The 20,997-nt window shown below is 42.3% G+C and overlaps 1 protein-coding gene across 2 annotated transcripts in view; it reads left to right on the top strand.

The window, feature by feature from the left end:
* Window positions 1–20,997, top strand: part of LOC141128850 (interleukin-5 receptor subunit alpha-like) — a 52,149-nt gene that overhangs the window by 7,350 nt on the left and 23,802 nt on the right. The window contains exons 2-4 of one of the 2 annotated variants that reach the window (XM_073616418.1): window positions 4,152–4,269; window positions 9,024–9,193; window positions 11,857–11,977. In XM_073616418.1, coding sequence (XP_073472519.1) covers window positions 4,173–4,269; window positions 9,024–9,193; window positions 11,857–11,977 — 388 coding nt within the window. In that variant the 5' untranslated portion in view covers window positions 4,152–4,172. The remainder of the gene's footprint in view (window positions 1–4,151; window positions 4,270–9,023; window positions 9,194–11,856; window positions 11,978–20,997) is intronic. The other variant, XM_073616419.1, reaches the window with a different exon arrangement.

The following is a 20,997-nucleotide window of genomic DNA, read 5'->3' as shown; positions in this document are numbered from 1 at the left end:
GAGGCTGAGCCGGGTGCTGGTTTAGCCATGTGGGCGGATCCCGACTTCATTGTAGCGATCTTGCCCTAGCCTGGACCGGCTCTGTGACGTCAGCTAACTGCGGGCTTCAGCCTGCTGTCTGCTGAAAACAGGTCACAGGAATGCAGAACAAACTTCATTCCTGTGATCCACAGGAGAAACACAAAGCTTTGGCTGTACTTCTCCTTTAGCTTTCTGTTGAGAGCAGGAAAAAATAATAAAACTTTCAGTTTACTGCCCAATTCACGCATAAAAAAACTTCAAACGAAAAAAAGTAAATAAAAAGTAATTTTATAGAAACAAATTTGCACTGTTTAGCTAAAGTAGCACTGGCTGTTTTAAAACCATTACCAGACAAATTATAAAATAAAGCATGTTTGTTACATATTTTTGTCATTAGACGGAACGGAGAAAAAAAAATATTTTTGCAAAACAATATTGACCAATAAAAGTCTTGCTTAGTCTATAAAAAAAGATCTATATAAAGTAGAACTATGGGCAAAACTGTTTTTTCATTTTGAAGTAAGGGAGGGTTATAACCGCTGTCAGGTTTTTTTTTTTTTTGCCATCTGTGTCCCATTGCGGAGATTTCTCTTCACTTCCTGTCCCATAGCCAAACAGGAAACTGTTAGTCAGAGATGCAAATTAAGGGAATTCCTTGGGGACATCCAGGTCACCAAAACTAGTGTCCCCTTTGGAATATTTCTCCTCTATTACTTATCTGGGGACAACCCAAAGTTTGAGATTTTCTTTTATTTTCACAATTAATGATAATGGTACACAAGACAAATAGAGAGGGTGAATCTTCTTAACGGGGGAACAGACAGCAATAAAAACTGACAGGTGCTCTAATCCCTCTTTACTCTATCCAAAACTAAAAAGAAGTTTGCCTTAAAGTGGAGTTTCACCCAAAAATGGAACCTCCGCTTTTCGGATTCCTTCTCCCCTCTGGTATCACATTTGGCACCTTTTGGGGGAGGGGGGAGCAGATACCTGTTTAATCCAGGTATTTGCTCCCACTTCCGGCAAAAGATCGCCACAGAATCCGCAGCGATCTACGCCATGTCTGGCCCCTCCTCTGCCCCCCCCCCCTCTGTCTTCTGGGTGACACACAGGTCCTAGAAGACAGCAGAGACCACTCAGAACACGCAGCGCGACTCGCGCATGTGCAGTAGGGAACCAGGCTGTGAAGCCACAAGGCTTCACTTCTTGATTCCCTTACTGAAGGTGCCGGGCCTGCACCCGGGAGCTGAGGGATGGTTCGGCTTCGGGTGAGGACATCGCGGACACCCTGGACAGGTAAGTGTCCTTATTTTAAAAGTCAGCAGCTGCAGTATTTATAGCTGCTGACTTTTAACTTTATTTTTTTGGGCGGAACTCTGCTTTAAGTTATAAAGTGTGTCTAAACCCAAAACAAAAGTGCTTTTTTTTTATTGCGGCTTACAATTCCTATGACTGCATTAGTTTTAATTTTTGTTTAGTTATTTTGTATTTTTTTTTTCATTGATTTTTACTTGGTAATCCAATGAATTCACTTCCTATACTTGGGTGGCTATGTCACTCACATTGTATCTGTGCAGGGAGCCATGTTTGTCACCCAGGCTGCTCACCTGCTTTGGACTAAAAACATGTCCCCATTATGTTATCTATATTAAATGAGGAACAGGGCACTTGCTGGTTTACAAAAGACTACTCTAAAGGAAGTAGAAACCGGCCAATGCCGCCCGACATTCGGCCCACGTGTATGGCTCTTTAGAACATTTTCCACAAGTACAGAAAATATTTGTTGAATTTACCAGAAACGTGGTTGTCCTTTCTTTGAGCTGTACTAAAAACACAAACAATCGTATCTTTCTTCAGAGTAGTCTTTTGTAAACCAGCAAGTGCCCTGTTCCTCATGTAATAGAGATAGCATAATGAGGACATGTTTTTAGTCCAAATCAGGTGAGCAGCCTGGGTGACAAACATGGCTCCCTGCACAGATACAATGTGAGTGACATAGCCACCCAAGTATAAAAAGTGAATTCATTCACTTTAGGCCCATGTGTATGGCAGCCGGTCCATTCGGCTGGCGTCTGTCGAGGGGGCATGACCGAAAAAGGACTGTCGGCTGGGGGGGGGGGGGGGGGGCGGGTTAGAGGTGTAACTTAGTGTTACCAGGCTGTAAACATAAAAATTAAACTAATGCAATCACTACATCTAAGGACTGGCAAGCTGCAGTAAATAACAGTTTTGTTTTTAAGTTTAAATATTGTTTAATTCAGGGGTGCTCAACCTTCTGAATAGCAAGGCCCACTTAAGCAATTTGGTAATCAGTTGTGGGCCACAATGAACTAGGGGGTTTTTCCTTCCCCCCAAATCACAAATGTAAATGAGCCCTTACTGTCCTGAGCCCCCTATAAGGCTGCTTTTACACTGATGCACTGCGGCTTACCCCAAACCGTGGGTGCAGCACAGTGCACCTGCAGCTTTCCACGTGGGTTAGCTGCACTTTGCCATAGACTTTTACTACATCTTGCCAGTGTGGTGCACTTTCTGAAAGCCTACCAAAACTCTCAGGAGTTTTGGTGCACTTTCAGAACGTGCACCAAACCCACAGGATGTAATAGAAGTCTATGGCTCCGTGCAGCTAACCCGCAGAAAAGCCGCAGGTGCACTGAACTGTACCTGCGGATCAGTGTGAAAGACGCTTAATAACCCCTTTTTTAAAAGTGCAGTTATATTTAACTGCCACTTCAGCCCCTAATATGTCCGATCAGCCCCTACCCTGTCCACCTTTAGGAGATCCCTGAAAACTCATTCATTCAGGGAAGCCTATCCCACGCCCACCTAACAACTGTCCCCGAGCCACCCCCATCAAATCATTCTCTGCAGCTATTACCTTTTGTACCACCACCCCCTCCCTTTAGAATGTAAGCTCTACGAGCAGGGCCCTCCTGTACCTTTTGTATTGAACTGTACTGTAATTGTGTTGTCCCCCTCTACATTGTAAAGCGTTGCGTAAACTGTTGGCGCTATATAAATCGCGTATAATAATAATATCCCCAGGCTAATTGTTACATTTAAATGGCAATTTTTTTTCTGGACATTGTGTAATGTTTATTGGGATGTGGTCTATTTGTGGATGAGGCTTAAAGTGATACTAAAGGATCGTTCTTTATTTTTTTTAAAATAACAAACATGTCATACCTCCACTTTGCAGCTCGTTTTGCACAGAGTGGCCCCGAACATCCATTTCTGCGACGACTCTTGCAGCTCCTCCCCGCATTAGATAACCCCCTTGGAGAAGCGCTCTCCCGAGGGGGTTACCTTGCGGGCGCACTCCCGAGTCCAGCATTCGGCGTCCATAGAGGCCAAATGCAGAACTCGGTCCTGCCCCTGGCGCCTGCGTCACTGGATTTGATTGACAGCAACGGGAGCCAATGGCTGTGCTGCTATCAATCTATCCAATCAAGAGCCAGAAACCAGTGGAGAGAGGGACGGCGGGGACGCACCAACAGAAATTAAAGGCTCAGGTAAGTAAAACAGGGGGGCTAGGGGGCCGGTGACTGCAAGGTGTTTTTTCACCTTAATGCATAGAATGCATTAAGGTGAAAAAACATGAGCCTTTACAACCTCTTTAAAGCTCAACTCCGGGAAAACTAAAAATTCTCCCTTGCAGTGGGGATGCACCCGTACTACAAGGGATAATTGCTTGTTTAGACCTAGGGGACATAAAAAAAAAATCTACTTACCCGACTTAATTCCTCCGTGCTACAAGACCCCTCCCTGCAGAGTCCTCTACTTTATACTCCAACAGTCTATGGATCTGATATCATCAAGATGAATGCTGGGTCTAGGGCCCTGCTCTGGACCTGATAATGCTGACAGACAGTCCACCGTTCGAGCACAGGGGGCACTGCATTTGCGACCTGCATTGGGGGTGTCGTTAACTTAACATTGACATCCACTGCAGATTGCAACTGCAGTGTCTTTTGAATGCAGTGCGGGAAACGCACACGGAAAGGAGGTTTACCACACCATGTTCTGGTGTGAATGGGCACTTAGACATCATGACTGATTGGTATGTTTTGATTTTCATAACAAAAGAAGGTTTGTGAACTAATGTTTTAGCATGTTCTTTCTATTTTCAGGCTTGAGCTGTATAAAATGAAATGGATGCAACACATTATATTCTTTTCTTTTGTCTAATGTGGAATTATTGTTATTTGCATGAAGCTTGTGAAGACCCTGAAGAATGCAGAAAAGTGTGTAAGTGTGTAAGAAGAAATGATACTGTTGAACACTTCTTCTAATACCCAAACATAAAAAATAAAGCAATTCACAAACATGTTTAGGATCTGAAAAAAAAAAGGAAGATCTAGATTCTTTGAAAAATGCTCAGCGGCACACATATACCATGCTATTAGAAATGTTAAAAGGTGTGTCCAGGCATTGCCCAAGTTTATCCCTAAGCCCCCCCCCCCTTACCCTCTAGAGCAGGGGTGCTCAACCCATGGCCCGCGGGCCACATGTGGTCCGTGGAGCCCTCTGATGTGGCCCATGACTTCAAACCAGGGAAGCACATAGCTTTGCTCTGGTATGGTGGTTTGGTAAGCTCAGATCGCGATCCATTGGTTGTTGACCCTCGATCCTAGAGCATCAGAGTGCATGGGGCCGGAGTTTCGGCAGTGGAGGAAGCAGGTGGCCGTGAAGGGAACAGGAACCACATAAGCCAATGCTTCCTCTAGCGCTGGTTCCTGTCCCAGCTGGAGTGAAACCAAGTGTACTTCGCCTGGGACCTTTCTAGCAGCCTGTAGAGCGATGCCAGCAGAAGCTGGAAGAGGAAAAGGTCACTATATTAAACATCACACACACAAAGGGTTATTAGGCTGCTTTCACACTGATCCGAGCAGCACAGTGCACCTGCGGCTTTGCTGCACTGAGCCATAGACTTTTATTATAGACTAGGGGTTTGGTGCCTTTCTGAAATCGCAACAAAACGCCTGCATGCAGCACCACACCCGCAAGATGTTATAGAAGTCTACGGCAAAGTGCACCTAACCAGCAGGAAACTGGCAGCTGCACTGCGCTGTACCCACGGCCAGGGGCGGACTGACCATTGAGCCACTTGGGCACTGCCCGAGGGCCCTGGGCCACTAGGGGGCCCCATCAAGGTTGCCAGACTCAGTAAAACCAGGGATAGTATGTATAAATCTGTGTTTTTTTTACATCTGTCTGTGTATACTGTGTGTACATGTATGTGTATACTGTGTGATTGTATACTGTGTGTGTGTATACTGTGTGGCCCCATAATCTCTGATTGCCTGGGGGCCCCATAATCTCCTATTGCCCGGGGGCCCCATGAGTTATCAGTCCGCCCCTGCCCACGGCTGGGGTAAACCGCAGCACATCAGTGTAAAAGCAGCCTTAAAGGGGGCTCAGGAGAGTAAGGGCCCATTTACATTTGCAGTTTGGAGGTGGTAAGACCCCATAGTTCAGTCTGGCCCACGATCGGTTACCGTACCACTTAACTGGTCCTCGCTCCTCAAGAGGTCGGATCCCTGCTCTAAAGCATGCCCCAGTATTATTTTTCCTTTTACTTATCTGTAGTAAAAAAAACAGCTATTATCACGAGCTTATCAAATTCTTGCAAGAACAGCTGTTCGGAGCTCATTTTCTATGGATGTTGGCACTCCCCCAGAACTGCATCTCCCACGGGCCCTTTCCCCACACACACACAGTGTGAGGGATTATGGAGTAAATGCTGCAGCACTCTTTTGCTTTGGAGATAAATCTATGTACTGTATGTATGGTGAGGAAGAGAAAAGGATGGAATTCTGTAGTCCAGCATGCAGGGCTGACAACACTGCTTAGAATTTCAAAGCAGCCAAGGCACTATGTTGTTAGGTTAGGCCGCTGTCTATTTTTCTCACTGGCAGTTCTCCCCAGCAACAAGAGTAAACCTCCTCCATCATGCCAGCGGCGTCGGCTTTGTGTGAGCGTATGCGTGGCCGGCCGCTCGGTCTCCAAGGGAACATCTCCCGCTCTCTCTCCCCCTCAGTCCCTCTAGCAGTGTCGGCTGTTTGTGAGCTGAGCGCATGCGCGGTCCTCCCGGCATTGCTGTCAGTGTCCGAAGTTCCTGGCAGCTCAAACGGCTATGTTTTTCTTTTATCCAGCGGGCTGCAGCCTGAGAGCTGGGTCAGGTAGAAAGAACAGAGCACAGATGTCAGAGTTTGTTTTTCTTTGGCTGGGGGAGTGCGGTGAGGTCAGAACCCAGGAGGAGGGGTTAAAATCAGTAGTTGCACAATGTGTATAGCATACTCCTGAACCCTGCGCTCCCTACTCAGCGCACTTCTGAACCCTGCGCTCCCTATGCAGTGCACTCCTCAACCCTGCGCTCCCTATGCAGTGCACTACTGAACCCTGCGCTCCCTACGCAGTGCACTGCTGAACCCTGCGCTCTCTATGCAACGCAAGAAAACTTTATTGGAGAATGCTCAGACTGAACACTATGGTGGAGTGCAGATACAACCAGCCCTTTGAGGGCAACCAAACTGCTGATGCAGCCCCCGATGAATTTGAGTTTGACACCCCTGGGTTAGGCATGCACTGTATTTCTGGCAGATCAGAACAGTCTTTTCTCTACTTGTGGCATCTTTAGAGATAAAGCATGGGAAAATGAACTTAGGAGGTGGACCTTTCATTTATCCACCTGTCCTCTATTCATAGATCACGTTTCACTCTTGGAAGCTATAGTATAGGTTCTATGAATGGAGGAGGTGAATGTAAAGGGCGGGCAAAGACAGCACTCTTGACAAGAGCATATGGCAAGTCCCTCAGTAAGTATTACCCCCACAATACCATAAGATTACTGCCTGTGGGGATGGGGAGGATCAGAGGAGAGAGAATTTTCACTAAAACCACAGCCAGCAGCACAAGAGACACTACATATTGATTGTCAGCACAGTCCCTTGCACTGATTTTTTTTTTTTCTAGACTAAACTTGAGCTTCAAAGCTGCTCTCCAGGTGTGTAGCAAAAGTGTAGTGTATCAAAAGTTAAAGTGTATGTCTAGGTAAAATGAAAAAAAAAATATATATATACAGAATAAGAATGCAACATGTGCAATACTTATTAATCTGCAAAAAATCTGGTAAGAAAGGTCAAAAGGGGGTGCCTGAACTCTAGGACTAAGTAGAGAATTGAAGGCCAGTGAGACATGTAAGTGTTTTCTTCCCCCCAAAAAAGGGAAGGTTGTCTAGAAGGATGACTTTTTTTTTTGAGAATGATAATGAAAATATTTGAATAAATGGAGTTTTTAGAGAATCCAAGAAATGTTTATGACCTAGAATGCAAGAAATGCAAAACGTAAAGAAAATGGAGAGCAATATAAGACTGTGAACTTCAAATAGGAGATAGTAGTTGTGAAGTAATCTTAAAGCTACAGTGGGGAGGAGAGCAAAACACACAATTTCATCCTGAAAAACGTAAATTGATTGTTATCACTTAATGATGTATTTAACAGACCAAAAGGAAGCAAATAAAATAAGTTCATTATAAGAGTTTACATACACTTTAATAATTATTTCTAACATTTCAAAATTATTGCTGAATATTAAATCTGAATGTTGGGCTGTGGTAAAATTTCACCATGCAGTTCCCACTGCCGCCTCACACTGCATGGGTTAAATGCTTGTTTGCTTCAGGTCAGGGGTCACCAACCTTTTTTTTTTTTTTTTAAAGGGTCAGTTTACTGTCCTTCAGACTTTTTTGGGGGGGACTGTGGCCAATGGGTGGAGAAAATACCCCAACTTCAGTGGAAGTAAACAAGGCCTCAGGCTTGGTGGTCAGTGGGAGTAAATAAAAATGACATAGTTCCTGTGGTCAGTAGGAGGAAGAATAGTGTCCCATCAATGCTTTCAGTGGAAGGAATAGTACCTCATTATTGGCATCAGCAGGAGGAATAGTGCCTCGTCATTGGTGTCAGTTGGAAGAACAGTGCCCCATCATTGGTGTCAGTTGGAGCAATGGTGCCCCATCTGTGGTGTCAGTGGGAGAAATTGTGTTCCATTATTTATATTAGAGGGAAGATTTATGCCCCATTGTTGGCGTCAGTGGAAGTAATAGTGCCTCATCGTTGGTGAAAGTGGAAGGAATAGTGCCTCATCACTGGTGTCTGTGGGAGGAATTATACCTCATTGTTGGTGTCAGTGGGATGAAAGGTGTCTGAGGGCCAGATAAGGGCAACCGAAGTCCAGAACAGTTTGGAAATCATTTCTCTAGGGGGCTAATACAAGTTAAGTACAAATACTTAACTTGCTCTCCAGGTAGCCAACACTCTTCTCCCCTCTCTGGGACTCCCAGGATGTAGGCAGGTCCCCCATTGTAAGTGATGATGTTGGAAAACCCGCAACTGGCAAAGAGACGCCACTTTGGGGGATTGGCTGTGCAGTAATAAAGTAGGTGTTTATACAGTAGTTATTCCAATCCCCCCTATATAAAATGACTATTTAGTTCATGCAAAGGGGGTGGTGGGGGCTGATAGCAAGGTTAGATTTGACTGCAGTCTGGAGTTGGACTTTACAGTTCAGCTCTGAATCCCTCAGATTTCCCTCTCATCCTTTTTGAGGGCCATGGTATGATTTTGTTTCTAATATTACTTTCATACATATTATATTATAGTATGTGAAAGCAATTTAGAAAAAAAAACATTGCTACAAAGAAGACAAAATGAAATGGATGTAGCCAACTCTGCATTTAAACAAATGTATTAATATTATGTGTATTTAAATAGAAAGTTTAACCCAAAAATTTTATGATAACAAGAGACTAAAGGAATAAAAAATTCCTACAACTGAATTAGTGTGTAGCACCAGTAGAGTCTTGTTACTCTAAGAAGGATTGCCCTGTGTTCTGTGATAAGTTATCACCTATCATTCACTTTATATTCACTTGGGGTTTGAAATAAATGTAGATTCCTTTCATCAGCTTTGACCAATTATTGACACAATTATTTTTTTGCAGTGTCCAATGAACAAGTAAAGCCTATACATTTATCTGTGAATGTCAGAGAAACAGTTTTATATCTGTCTTGGGACTGTGATTTTCCTCCAGAGATCCAAAGCAAGACGGAATATGAAATCTATTTGAAATATGCTAAACAAGATGATGAACAATATGAATATACAATTGGGGTAATATATTATATTCCGTTATGTGTTTTATCAGACCCTCTGGGACGTCTATGTTTAGCTGGGAGCAGCTTTAAATCTCTGATTTATTTTGTTGCTCACTCCTTTCTCATCCTTTTCACTTATTATTCTACGACCCTACTGTCAGAAATAAAATCTCTGAACTTCACAAAATCCCTCCTTCACGTGACATGTATTAATCAGTACATGGCTCATATGGAAACATTTCTAAATGACCCTCCTTTGAGAGCCTAGAACATCTGTTTTCACTGAGGTCTCTTTGTCAGTTAGGGATATACAGTGGGTATAGAAAAGAATCACCCCCCTTAAAATAATCACATTTTGTTGCTTTGCAGCCTGAAATGAAGACGAGACACCGTTTTTGCTTTATCCAGCTGCATTTACTTAGTGCAACTTATAACATCCAAGTAAAAAATATAACAATAACATGTCAGAAAAAAAAATGAAAATATAGAACCACTGAGTTGGAAAAAGGATCACCCCCTTGTCAGTATTTTGTTGAACCACCTTTGGCTTTAATTACAGCCTTTAGTCTGTTGGGGTAATGCCTCTACTAACTTTTCACATCTAGATTTTGCAATATTTGCCCACTCTTCTTTGCAGAACTGCTCAAGTTCAGTTTAATTTGGTGACCATTTGTGGGCTGCAGTCTTCAAGTCATTCCACAGATTTCCAATAGGGTTTAAGTCTAGGCTCTGACTAGGCCATGCAAGGACATTCACCTTTTTTTCTTCAGCCACTGTGTGGTGATTTTTGCTGTGTGCATTGAGTCATTGTAATGTTGGAATGTAAACCTTCTTCTCTTTGACAAGTTTCTGGCAAAGGGAAGCACATTTCCCTCAAGAATTTGACGGTATTTTGACCTAAACATTTTTCCTTCTATCCTGACAAGTGCTCCAGTCCTTGCTGAAAAGAAACACCCCCATAAAAGGGTATTACTATCTCCATGCTTTACTGTAGGAATGGTGTTATTTGGATGGGGAGCTGTATTGGATTTCTGACAGACATATTGGGGGTTATTTACGAAAAAATTCCTGTGAAATCTAACAGATAAAACTGTATTGAATTAATAACGTTCTGTGTGTAAATGAGGTCTTGGGGCTCATTCACATAGGTGCTGTGGCTTGTACGGTCTGTAATGTGGCTATTGCTGTGTGCAGGCAGCCTATGTTACGCTATAGGGATGCAGCAGCTGTATGAACACAGCCGCAGGTCCTAATTTGACAGGCTTTCGGATGCAGGTGTAAGGCTCTAAACACAGACAGTATGCATTGGGGGCTACTCACCCACACCAGCCCCTGCATCCCCATAGAGTAACAGACGGCAACAAATCACTCATTCACACTGCATGGGCCAGAGAACCCCTGAGAATGAGCCCTTCTTTTTTTTTTTTCCTTTTTTTTTTTTTTTCACAATTTAAAAAAAATATTTTTTTAGGATGTAAAAAATATATATATTTTTTTTACAATGCCTAATTTTGTGGGCAGCATGCATAGGAGAGAAATATGAAGGGTATGACATTAAGCAGTATATGTAGGAGAAGGTATGATGGTGGGCAGTATGGGCAGAAGAGGAGTGAGGATAGTATTATTTTTTTTCAGATTTAAATCATTTAAATAAAAGATAACTATTTGTAAGCACCCCCATTTCTCCTGGCAGCAACTGTGTTGGTGAAGTCATAAGATTATTGTATACAGAGTTCAGACCTCTTTACCAGATAGCTTTTATAGCATCTAGAAAATAGCTCAGCTATTAAAAATGGTCCAGATCTCAGTAACAGGAAAGAAGAACTGACAGACTATATATGTGAATAACAGGTACATCCCTGATACACAGAAGAACAAGAATAAAATATTCAGTGTCATCAAACTGTACTAGTCATTTGTCAAACCTTACATTTAAAAATATACAATGAAATGTATAATCAGGGCTTTTTTTTCTCAGAGAATAGGTGCAGGAACTCAACCATGCCCGCCATACACACATACCTGACAAATGGCATCAAATAGTAGTTCTTCCCTATGCATACAACCCCCTCCCTCCACTGCCCTCATCTTCTCCCCCCTCCTTAAAAGCTCCACCATCTGTCATTTGTCTTACCTTTGTTGCAATATTGAGCTGAAGCAGCCTATTCGGCTGCAGCCTACCACACACCCTCTCCTGCCCATGACTGCACTGAACCCTGGGCACCTGTTCTGTATCTCCCTTGTCCCTGTCCGGCACTCAGTGGGACCTGCGCAGGAGATCTGACCTGTGGGAGCTACTGGGAGATACGCTATCACTTGTAAACGCAGAAGCTGGACTTCAGTGTTACCAAGTGATAGTGGTGAGCAGGGAGCAGATCTGAGCCAGAGGTGGTGGAACTGAGTTCCCCCTGGTTCCTGTGGAAAAAAGCCCTGTGTATAATGCATAACTTTTAGCTAATACTGCGAATTTAAAGTTAGAACGTCAATGACTTTATTTTATTTGCCTTCAACCATCAGGGGCATATACATGTTAAATTAAAACACAGCATATCCCGGTATAGATCACCAGGGAAAAAGGGGTTACAATGGTAACAAATGTATTAAACAAGAGTGTATCTACATGCTACAATAATATATAGACTTTAAGAAGAGTAACAACCATTGTTAACTGTTTTGTAGACAAGAAAATGTAACACAACTATAACCTTGGAAACACTTTCAACTGTTTGTCTCAATGTGACTCCTGCTATTAATAAGGAAGAATTTCAACATCTTTCATCAGAAAAATGTGTAAATCTTGGTAAGACAATGTAAAATAACATCTGAGATGTCAAATACTTTACAGAAAGAAAATAGTTTTGGTCCAGCTTTAGTAATATTACAGGAAGTGTAAATGTTTTCATCATTAATCCAATCTCTTTTTCAATCATTTATAATTCAAGGTTAGTTCGGTTAGTTTTGTCTCACAATGAGAATATGGTCTAGTACAATCAAAATGGAAAAAAATCTCTTTAAACATGCCTTTAAATGTATATGTGTGTGCGTATGTGTGGTGTTTACTGTATATTTTCTTACTTTTTTTTTTATTTTACTTTTTTATTACTATATTATTATTATACACGATTTATATAGCGCCAACAGTTTACACAGTGCTTTACAATGTAGATGGGGGACAGCACAATACAGAAGGACAGGAGGGCCCTGCTCGTAGAGCTTACATTCTAAAGTGAGGGGGTGGTGGTACAAAAGGTAATAGATTTTCTTTGTGTGGGATCTAGAGCCCCCATGAGGAAAAGAAAAGTAAAGTAAAAAAAAAAAAAATGTAAAAAACAAAAAGTGTACAAAAAGAAAAGAAAAATAAATGCTGTGCAGCAATAGATAATTTCTAATAGCTATCTTTTTATGGCTGCGATCAGCCAGCAATTGATTACTATAGAGGCTGGACAAAGCTAAAACAGCTCTACCTGAGCTCCCATACTAACAGTACGTACCGTCCTTACTCTCCTGTTTTAACCATTTTAACCATTTGCCGACGGCTGCATGCCGATATACATCAGCACAATGGCAGCGGTGGGCAAATGGGCATACCCATTTGTCCCCTTTAAATGGCGGGGCTAGCGCTCACGGGTCGCAGGGACTCGATGTCTTCTGGAGACCCGGTGATCATGTCACAGACCCGCAGAACGGGGAGATGTAAACAAGGCATTTCCCCGTTCTGCCTAGTGACATGACAAGGATCTACTGCTCCCTATCATTGAGAGCAGTGATCGCTGTTATGTGAGTTGTAGCCCTTCCACCCCATAGTTATGCCCCATACACACGGTCGGATTTTCCGATGGAAAATGTACGGTGGGAGCTTGTTGTCGGAAATTACGACCGTGTGTAGGCTCCTTTGGACATTTTCCATCGGAATTTCCGTCACACAAAATTTGAGATCTGGATTTGAAATTCTCCGACAACAAAATCCGTTCTCGTAAATTCCGATCGTGTGTACACAATTCCGATGCACAAAATTCCACGCATGCTCGGAAGCAAGCAGACGAGCCGCACTGGCTATTGAACTTCATTTTTCTCGGCTCGTTGTACGTGTTGTACGTCACCGTGTTCTTGACGTTCGGAAATTCCAACAAGATTTGTGCGACCGTGTGTATGCAAGACAAGTTTGAGCCAACATCCATCGGAAAAAAAACATGGATTTTGTTGTCGGACTGTCCGATCGTGTGTATGGGGCATTAGGATCACTCCCTAGGACACACTTAACCCCTTCATCGCCCCCTAGTGGTAAACCCCTTCCCTGCCAGTGTCATTTACACAGTAATCAGTGCATCTTTATAGCACTGATTGCTGTATAAATGCCAATGGTCCCAAAAATGTGTCGAAAGTGTCCGATGTGTCCACCATAATGTCACAGTCACAATAAAAATCGCAGATCGCCGCCATTACTAATAAAAAAATAATAACAAAAATGCCATAAACTATCCCCTATTTTGTAGATACTATAACTTTTGCGCAAACCATTTAATATACACTTATTGCGATTTTTTTTTTTTTTACCAAAAATATGTAGAAGAATACATATCGGCCTAAACTGAGGAAAAAAATTTGTTTTTTTATATATTTTTGGGGAATATTTATTATAGCAAAAAGTAACATTTTTTTCAAAATTGTCGCTCTTTTTTTGTTTAGAGCGCAAAAATAAAAATCGCAGAGGTGATCAATTTTTATTCATAACGCATTGATAAAAAAGAATGTCATTTATCAAGGAACATACATTCCACATACATGTACGTGTTTTGGTGCATTTTTTCAGGTTGTTTTCTTAACCCCTGCATGAGGAGGGTAAAACAAATCCTAATGCCTGAACCCAGTTTTGCAGCTTTAACATGTGTTAGTAAAGCTGTACTTATCATCACAACTACTTAGGGTATTCAGGTGGATTATACCATGTTTTTTTTTTTTTATAGGACAAATTTGGCTTTCATTTGATGGCAAATAGTAATAAATATCTGCTGATTTTTTTTTTTTTTTTTTGTATTATCTCTGTGAGAGTCCGGTTCCTGTGTGTTGTACTTCGCACAGCACAAAAACATGTATGCTAATGCGGCCCCACGGAAGAAGACCCACTTCTGTGACGCCGCATATACAGCGGGTATAAAAAAGAATCACCCCTTTTAAAATAATCGCATTTTGTTGTTTTGCAGCCTGAAATGAAGACAGACACAGTTTTTATTTTATCCAGCTGTATTTACTAGTGCAACTTATAACATCCAAGTGAAAGATATAACTCCAACATGTCAGAATAAAAAAAAAAAAAAAATGGAAAATGGAAACACCATCTTTTGCTTTAATTACAGCCTTTAGTCTGTTGGGATATGTCTATACCAACTTTGCACATCTAGACTTTGCAATATTTGCCCACTTTTCTTTGCAGAACTGCTCAAGTTCAGGTAAATTTGATGGTGACCATTTGTGGCCTGCAGTCTTTAAGTCATTCCACAGATTTTCAATGGGGTTTAAGTCTGGGCTCTGACTAGGCTATGCAAGAACATTCACTTTTTTCTTCTTCAACCACTGTGTGCTCGTTTTGCTGTGTGAGGGCAGCAGATTTCCCTCAAGAATTTGATAGTATTTTGCCCCATCCATTTTTCCTTCTATCCTGACAAGTGCTCCAGTCCCTGCTGCAGAGAACCCCCCCCCCCTCCCCCATAACAGGTTATTACTGTCTCCATGCTTTACTTTAGGAATGGTGTTATTTGGATGGTGACCTGTATTGGATATCCACCAGACATATCGTTTGGAGTTGAGGCCAAAAAATTCAATTTTAGTCTTATCTGACCACCTTAAACGCACCACATGGAAAAAGGTGGTATAGTTAGGTGAGACTAAAATTTAATTATTTGGCCTGTGTATTGTTTATTTTTCTGACATGTTGGTGGTTATATCTTTCACTTGGATGTTATAAGTTGCACTGAGGAAATACAGCTGGATAAAACAAAAACTGCGTTTGTCTTCATTTTAGGCTGCAAAGCAACAAAATGTGATTATTTTAAAAGATGACTCTTTTCTTTACCCACTGTATGTGTACAAATGACAGGAAGGGATTAACAACCAGCATCCAGTTTCTTTCACCCAACCAAAAAAACACAGTGGTTTCAAAAACAAATTAAAACCTGTCAAAAACGCACTACATAATCGCACTGAAAATCGGATAAAAATCGCAGCTGCAATAGTGTGAACCTAACTTAAATTTTTTGTAGCCTTGTGCTCAATAATTACATGTGCTTGTGCAGTTATTCATCATTCTTGTGGATGATGACATAAGTTAACCTGCGCACAGACTATACACAATAACCACTCAAGTCACATCCTGTAATACCCATCAATTGCCAGGCATTTATTTTGTTGTCAATGCTCTGATTGTTTGACTGACAATCAATCACTCAAGCAACACTCTCCTAAAATGAATTTTCAGTTTTAAAGCGTAACTTCTTTTTTTTTTTTTAAAGATGTTTATTGCATTTTTTTTTTCCTTACAGACATACAAAAACATAACAAAAGGACCTAGTAAGGTCCAACATAAAGAGCTAATACAGAATGCTCTTGTGTTAGGTCAAAACAATAGTTGGTTAATACATTCATTAGGCATTATGTTAGAAAACAAGTTAGATCATATACAGTGTTAAACTCTATAGACAGGTATCCTAGTCACAGTCAGTGTAATTGTAAAAGAGTGTACCTATATTACAGGGCAAGCTGTTTCAGGCTTACTCTGATCACGGCAGTACAGGGGAGAGGGTCAGGGAGCTAGCCAGCCACCTGCCCCAGATTTTATGGAATGCTTTTGGTCTTTTACGGATATCAAAAGTGAGTTTATAAAGCGACAGAGCTTCATTAACCAGTTTCAACCATAGTCCCCTAGTTGGGGTTGCCACTCCCTTCCAGGTCAATAAAATGGATTTCTTGGCATAGAAATATAGGATACGAAGCAGTTGTTTGACCCGGGAAGGGACAGGCAAATCACCAAAGATAACCAGAAGGCAGTTCTTGGGGTGAACTATGTTGGGAAGTCCCAACGCCGAAGAGAGAAAGGAGCCTATGCTCTGCTAGAAGTCCTGTATTACAGAGCAATTCCAAAAACAATGAAGGAAATCCGCCATTTGTCCACAACCCCGAAAGCATTCAGCAGAGGACAATATGCCTATTTTGTGCATTTTGGCCAGTGTAAGGTGCGATTGGTGAAAAATCTTTATTTGGATCACCCTATCTCTGCAGGATATAACAGAAGCCTTAAAAGTGTCACTGAATTCCGACCAGTCATCTTCCATGATGGAGATATCTAGAGATTCCCACTTCCGTTGTGCTATTTTAAATCTAGGGTTAGAGTCCGTCACCAGAGCTGCATAGTAAGTAGAAATAAGTTTCGTCTGATCTGGGGATCTTAGAATTTTTTCCATGTCGGGAGTTTTAAGCGGATTTTCCAGGGAACCGAACTGTGCTCGCACAGCATGCCTAAGTTGGTAATAAAAGAACAAATAAGTACGCGGTAAGTCAAAATCTAATCTCATCTGTGAGAAGGATTTACTGTAAATCCCTGAGGGGTGTAGATGTGGCATAGGTATTTAATTCCCTTGGAAGTCCATCTTTGAGGGTCAGGTAGGGAGTTTAGTTCCGGAAGCGACGGATTAAACGAAAGTGGACTATTAGGGGAAGTTAACCATGAGTCAGTAGTATGTTTAAGCATTACATTTTTAAACAGGGATAAGGAAGTACGTAAGATAGCCATCCCAGGTCCTGGCTTTGTACATCCTCGATAAACGATATTATGTAGTGTTTCAAATGAGGAAGCTATGGCCCACTCAGTGGTGGTACATGCATTATTTGAGTTAGGAAGCAGCCAGTCATGAATATTGACCAATTGAGTTGCCAGATAATAAAGATAAAAGTCAGGGAAAGCTAACCCCGCTAGTTGGGATGGGAGCCGAAGCATCTCCAGTGCCACCCGAGGTGGCCTACCGTTCCAAAGGAACGCAATACATATAGAGTCAATGCTCTTAAAAATTGTTTTGGGGATTTTACAAGGGGAGTTAGCCAGGACATATAGCAGCTTAGGCAAATATATCATCTTGAGGACGTTAGCCTGTTCCATCAGGTCTAGAGGCAAGTCCCTCCATTGTTTGGTTTGAGTCTGTAATTGATGCAGTAATGGGCTTAGGTTATTAGTTATATAGAGGGACAGTGGCAATTGTATCACAACTCCTAGGTACCTAAGCGAGGTAGTTATTTGTAGTCTAGAATCCGAGTGGGTCTGTGCATTGCAAGCTTGGTCTAGGGAAAAATAATGGACTTGTCCCAATTCACTCGGAATCCGGAAAAGTCTCCAAAGGTGGTTACAGTAGTTAACAGATTAGTGAGTGAGTCCTGGGCATCTGCTAGGTAAACTAATGTATCATCCGCATAAAGAGAAATTCTTTCCTCTATGCCATTAATGGGTAAAGCGCGGATCATCGAGGAGTTACGAATCCGGATCTCCAGGGGCTCCATAGCCAATGCAAATAGGAGGGGTGATAAGGGGCAGCACTGCCTGGTACCCCTGGTGATCCGGAAGGATTCAGTAATCTGCGAATTAATACGAATACGGGCGAGTGGCATAGTATAGAGAAGCTGTATCCAAGCATTCATCCTGGGGCCAAGGCCATAAAGCTGTAAGACCCAAAACAGATATGTCCATTCTACACTGTCAAAGGCCTTACAGGTGTCTAGGGATACAACAACTCGGGTGGGTGGACAGTCATGTGGATACGTCAGATTGTGAAACAGTCTACGGATGTTCATCCTGGTCGATCGGCCAGGTATAAAGCCACCTTAGTCACTACCCACTAACTTAGCAATCACCTTGTTTAGACGGTTAGCCAGGACTTTAGCCAAAATTTTTACATCCACATTAATAAGAGATATTGGTCGATAGGAGTCACATTTTAGTAGATCCTTTTGAGGTTTAAGTATTAAGACAATGAGTGCCTCCCTCATTGAGGGGGGAAGCACCCCTTCTTTCAGGGCCTCATTGAATGTTTTGAGTAAAATAGGGCTAAGGAGGTGATGAAATTGTTTATACCATTCAACTGAAAAACCGTCCAAACCCGGTGTTTTATGAGCCGGCATCTGTGAAATCGCAAGAGAGAGTTCTTCTACAGATAGTGGCTCATCTAATTCTTCTCGAACCTGGTCTGTCAAACGGGGGAGTGTAATTTGGCTTAAATAGTCTTAAAGTTGTGTCTCAGAGTAATCAGCTCTAGAGGTGTAAAGATCCTTATAAAAGGAGAGAAAGGCTTCTGCTACATCCTGAGGGACATCGCTAATTGCATTCTCTGAGACTAATATTCTGGGGATAGAGACAGGGGGATAATCAGATCTGGTAAGATATGCGAGTAGGCGACCCGCCCTGTTACCATGTTCGAATACCTTCTGGGTAACATAAAGCATACGTTTTTTGGTAAGATCTAAGAGGCAGAGTTCATATTCCCTGCGGCAGTGAAGCCAACGGGACAGTGCATTGGGGTTTTGGGAGTATTCCGCCTCTGCCTGTAATAGGGCACTTTCTAACTCTTCAGTACATTGCTGGGCATTTTTACGCAGGATACCGGTAATGGACATAAAGGTACCTCTCAACACAGCCTTGGAAGCATCCCAGGCCGTGTTGAGTCCACTGGTACCCTGGTTCAGACTCCAGTAGTCGGTCACGCCTCTCTGGCACTCAGTCTGCACAATTTCATCCTCAAGCCAATGAGAGTTCAATCTCCAGACCCGAAGGCCTGTTCTTGGCAGGAGGAGGAGACCAACCAACAAAGGGGCATGATCCGAGATCCCTCTGGGTAAGTAGGTAACTGAATGAACCAGTGGGAGTACATCCACTGGGGCAAATGCCAGGTCTATACAAGACATAGTATTAAAGGAATCAGAGTGACAGGAGAACTGGCGGTCCCCTGGGTGTTTCCAGTGCCACAGTTCAGTAAGGGCAAATACCTGGGTCCAGTCAACAAATGTAGGATACGGTCTACCCCCACCTCTCAAGCGGTCCATTGCAGGGTCTAGTACAGCATTAAAGTCTCCAACAAAGAGCAGGGGACATGGTGATCTGGACAGTAATAGTAGTAATATGTGCTGAACATCGGTCTCCGTCCTGCATAAACATCACATTGGCTGTTTATATATTTCTATATATGTGGATATTTCCTTTTGGGCTATGAGTTGGACTTTATTAACTCGTTCCCCATATACACAGCTGTAAATCCTAGTTTTGCAGATGCTTGTTGCTTACAATACACTGAGCAATAACACATGGAGCCTGGCACTAGAGTGTCTGCGATCCACGGCAAAATGGCCGTGATGACTATATTTAGGCTGCAGAGTGTCCGTCCAATCAAATGCCCCTGATGAAGACACGTGACCCTGTGTCGAACACGCGTAGGGGAAGGGCCAGGATGGAGCATGGAGCCATTCACTCCACTGAGATGCGATGCACAGCTTATCCCTCCTGACAAGCAAACTTTGAGGCAAACTTTGGAGACTGTTATCAGATTGGTGCACTCACGCACCTTGCAAATGTGAGTAGGGAGCTTTTATTCTAATACATTTTTTAAAACGATATCACACTATCCAGTTTTTCTTTTCCTTTATTCCTAACTGTGGAGTTGCTGCTGAAAACTGTGTATCTGGATTCCATCACTGAGCCGTGGGATGGCTCATAAGCAAATCTAAAAATAATAATGCGCCAACCCAAAAACGTGAGAACAAAGCAGCCAACACAACAATCAGACAAAATTTGGGTGAAATAATAAGAATAAAGTGTGGCACTGGAGGAGCAAGAAAATAATATTTGTTCGTTATTGAGCAAAGCCCGCCTGAATGTCTGTCTGGAGAGCAGTGGTGCACAATAAAGTGTTTGGTGAAACAGGACTGTTCTAGTATATCCTATTAACTACCGTCAATAGAATATATATTAATGAAAGAAAGATAAAACAAAACAGTATGGAGTGTAGGTAGTAAAAAATAGCTGACACTCTAACATAATACAAACGAGTGATTATATGTGAAGTATGGAGTGTAGATACCAGAAAAAAGCTAACACTCTAAAATGATACAAAAAAGTGATTATATATGTAGGAAAAATCAGTGAATCCATACTAGTGTAGCCTATAGGAGGGGACCCAATAGTGCAACATACATGAAATGGGTAATAATAACCCAAAATAACAAATAATCCTAGTGTGGCTATTGCAACCGGAAAACTGCAGTACAAACAGAAATACAATAATAGTGCAACTAAAAAGTCCAAAACAGATGCATAGGCAAACACTTGGAAACTTGGCCAAAAAAGAAGAACCAGCAGCAACCAGGATTGGTGATATGGGACCCTTGGATCTGGGGATGGCAACCACAAGGTGGAGTAATGAAACTTGCATGCAGATAGGGACAGGTGAAAGTACCCTTACCAGCAAAGGTGGATTCACCAGCCAGCGGCTTAGGAGTCAGACAGGCTTAAGATAGAGAAATGGAGGATGTAGCACCTTTATCCACAGCGACTGGAAAGGATGGAACACCGTGGCACTCACTGACCAACCTTCTCAAATCCTACCTGCTCCCGCCATCCATGGTGTGGGTATAAACAGCTCGTCCAAGATCAAATTCCGTGTGGGAATCAAAAGGGATCAAAAAGAAAACTTCCCCATAGTGTGAATCAGCTTTTCAAAGCTTTATTAAAAAATAGTACCATAAAATGCACTCTGGCTTGTAACAACAGAGATGGGAACCAGGTACAAGATA

The sequence above is a fragment of the Aquarana catesbeiana genome, linkage group LG02 (assembly GCF_042186555.1).
Source record: "Aquarana catesbeiana isolate 2022-GZ linkage group LG02, ASM4218655v1, whole genome shotgun sequence".
Classification (NCBI taxonomy): domain Eukaryota; kingdom Metazoa; phylum Chordata; class Amphibia; order Anura; family Ranidae; genus Aquarana; species Aquarana catesbeiana.
Note: the sequence above shows the minus strand (reverse complement) of the source record. Positions and strands in the feature narration are given on the sequence as shown.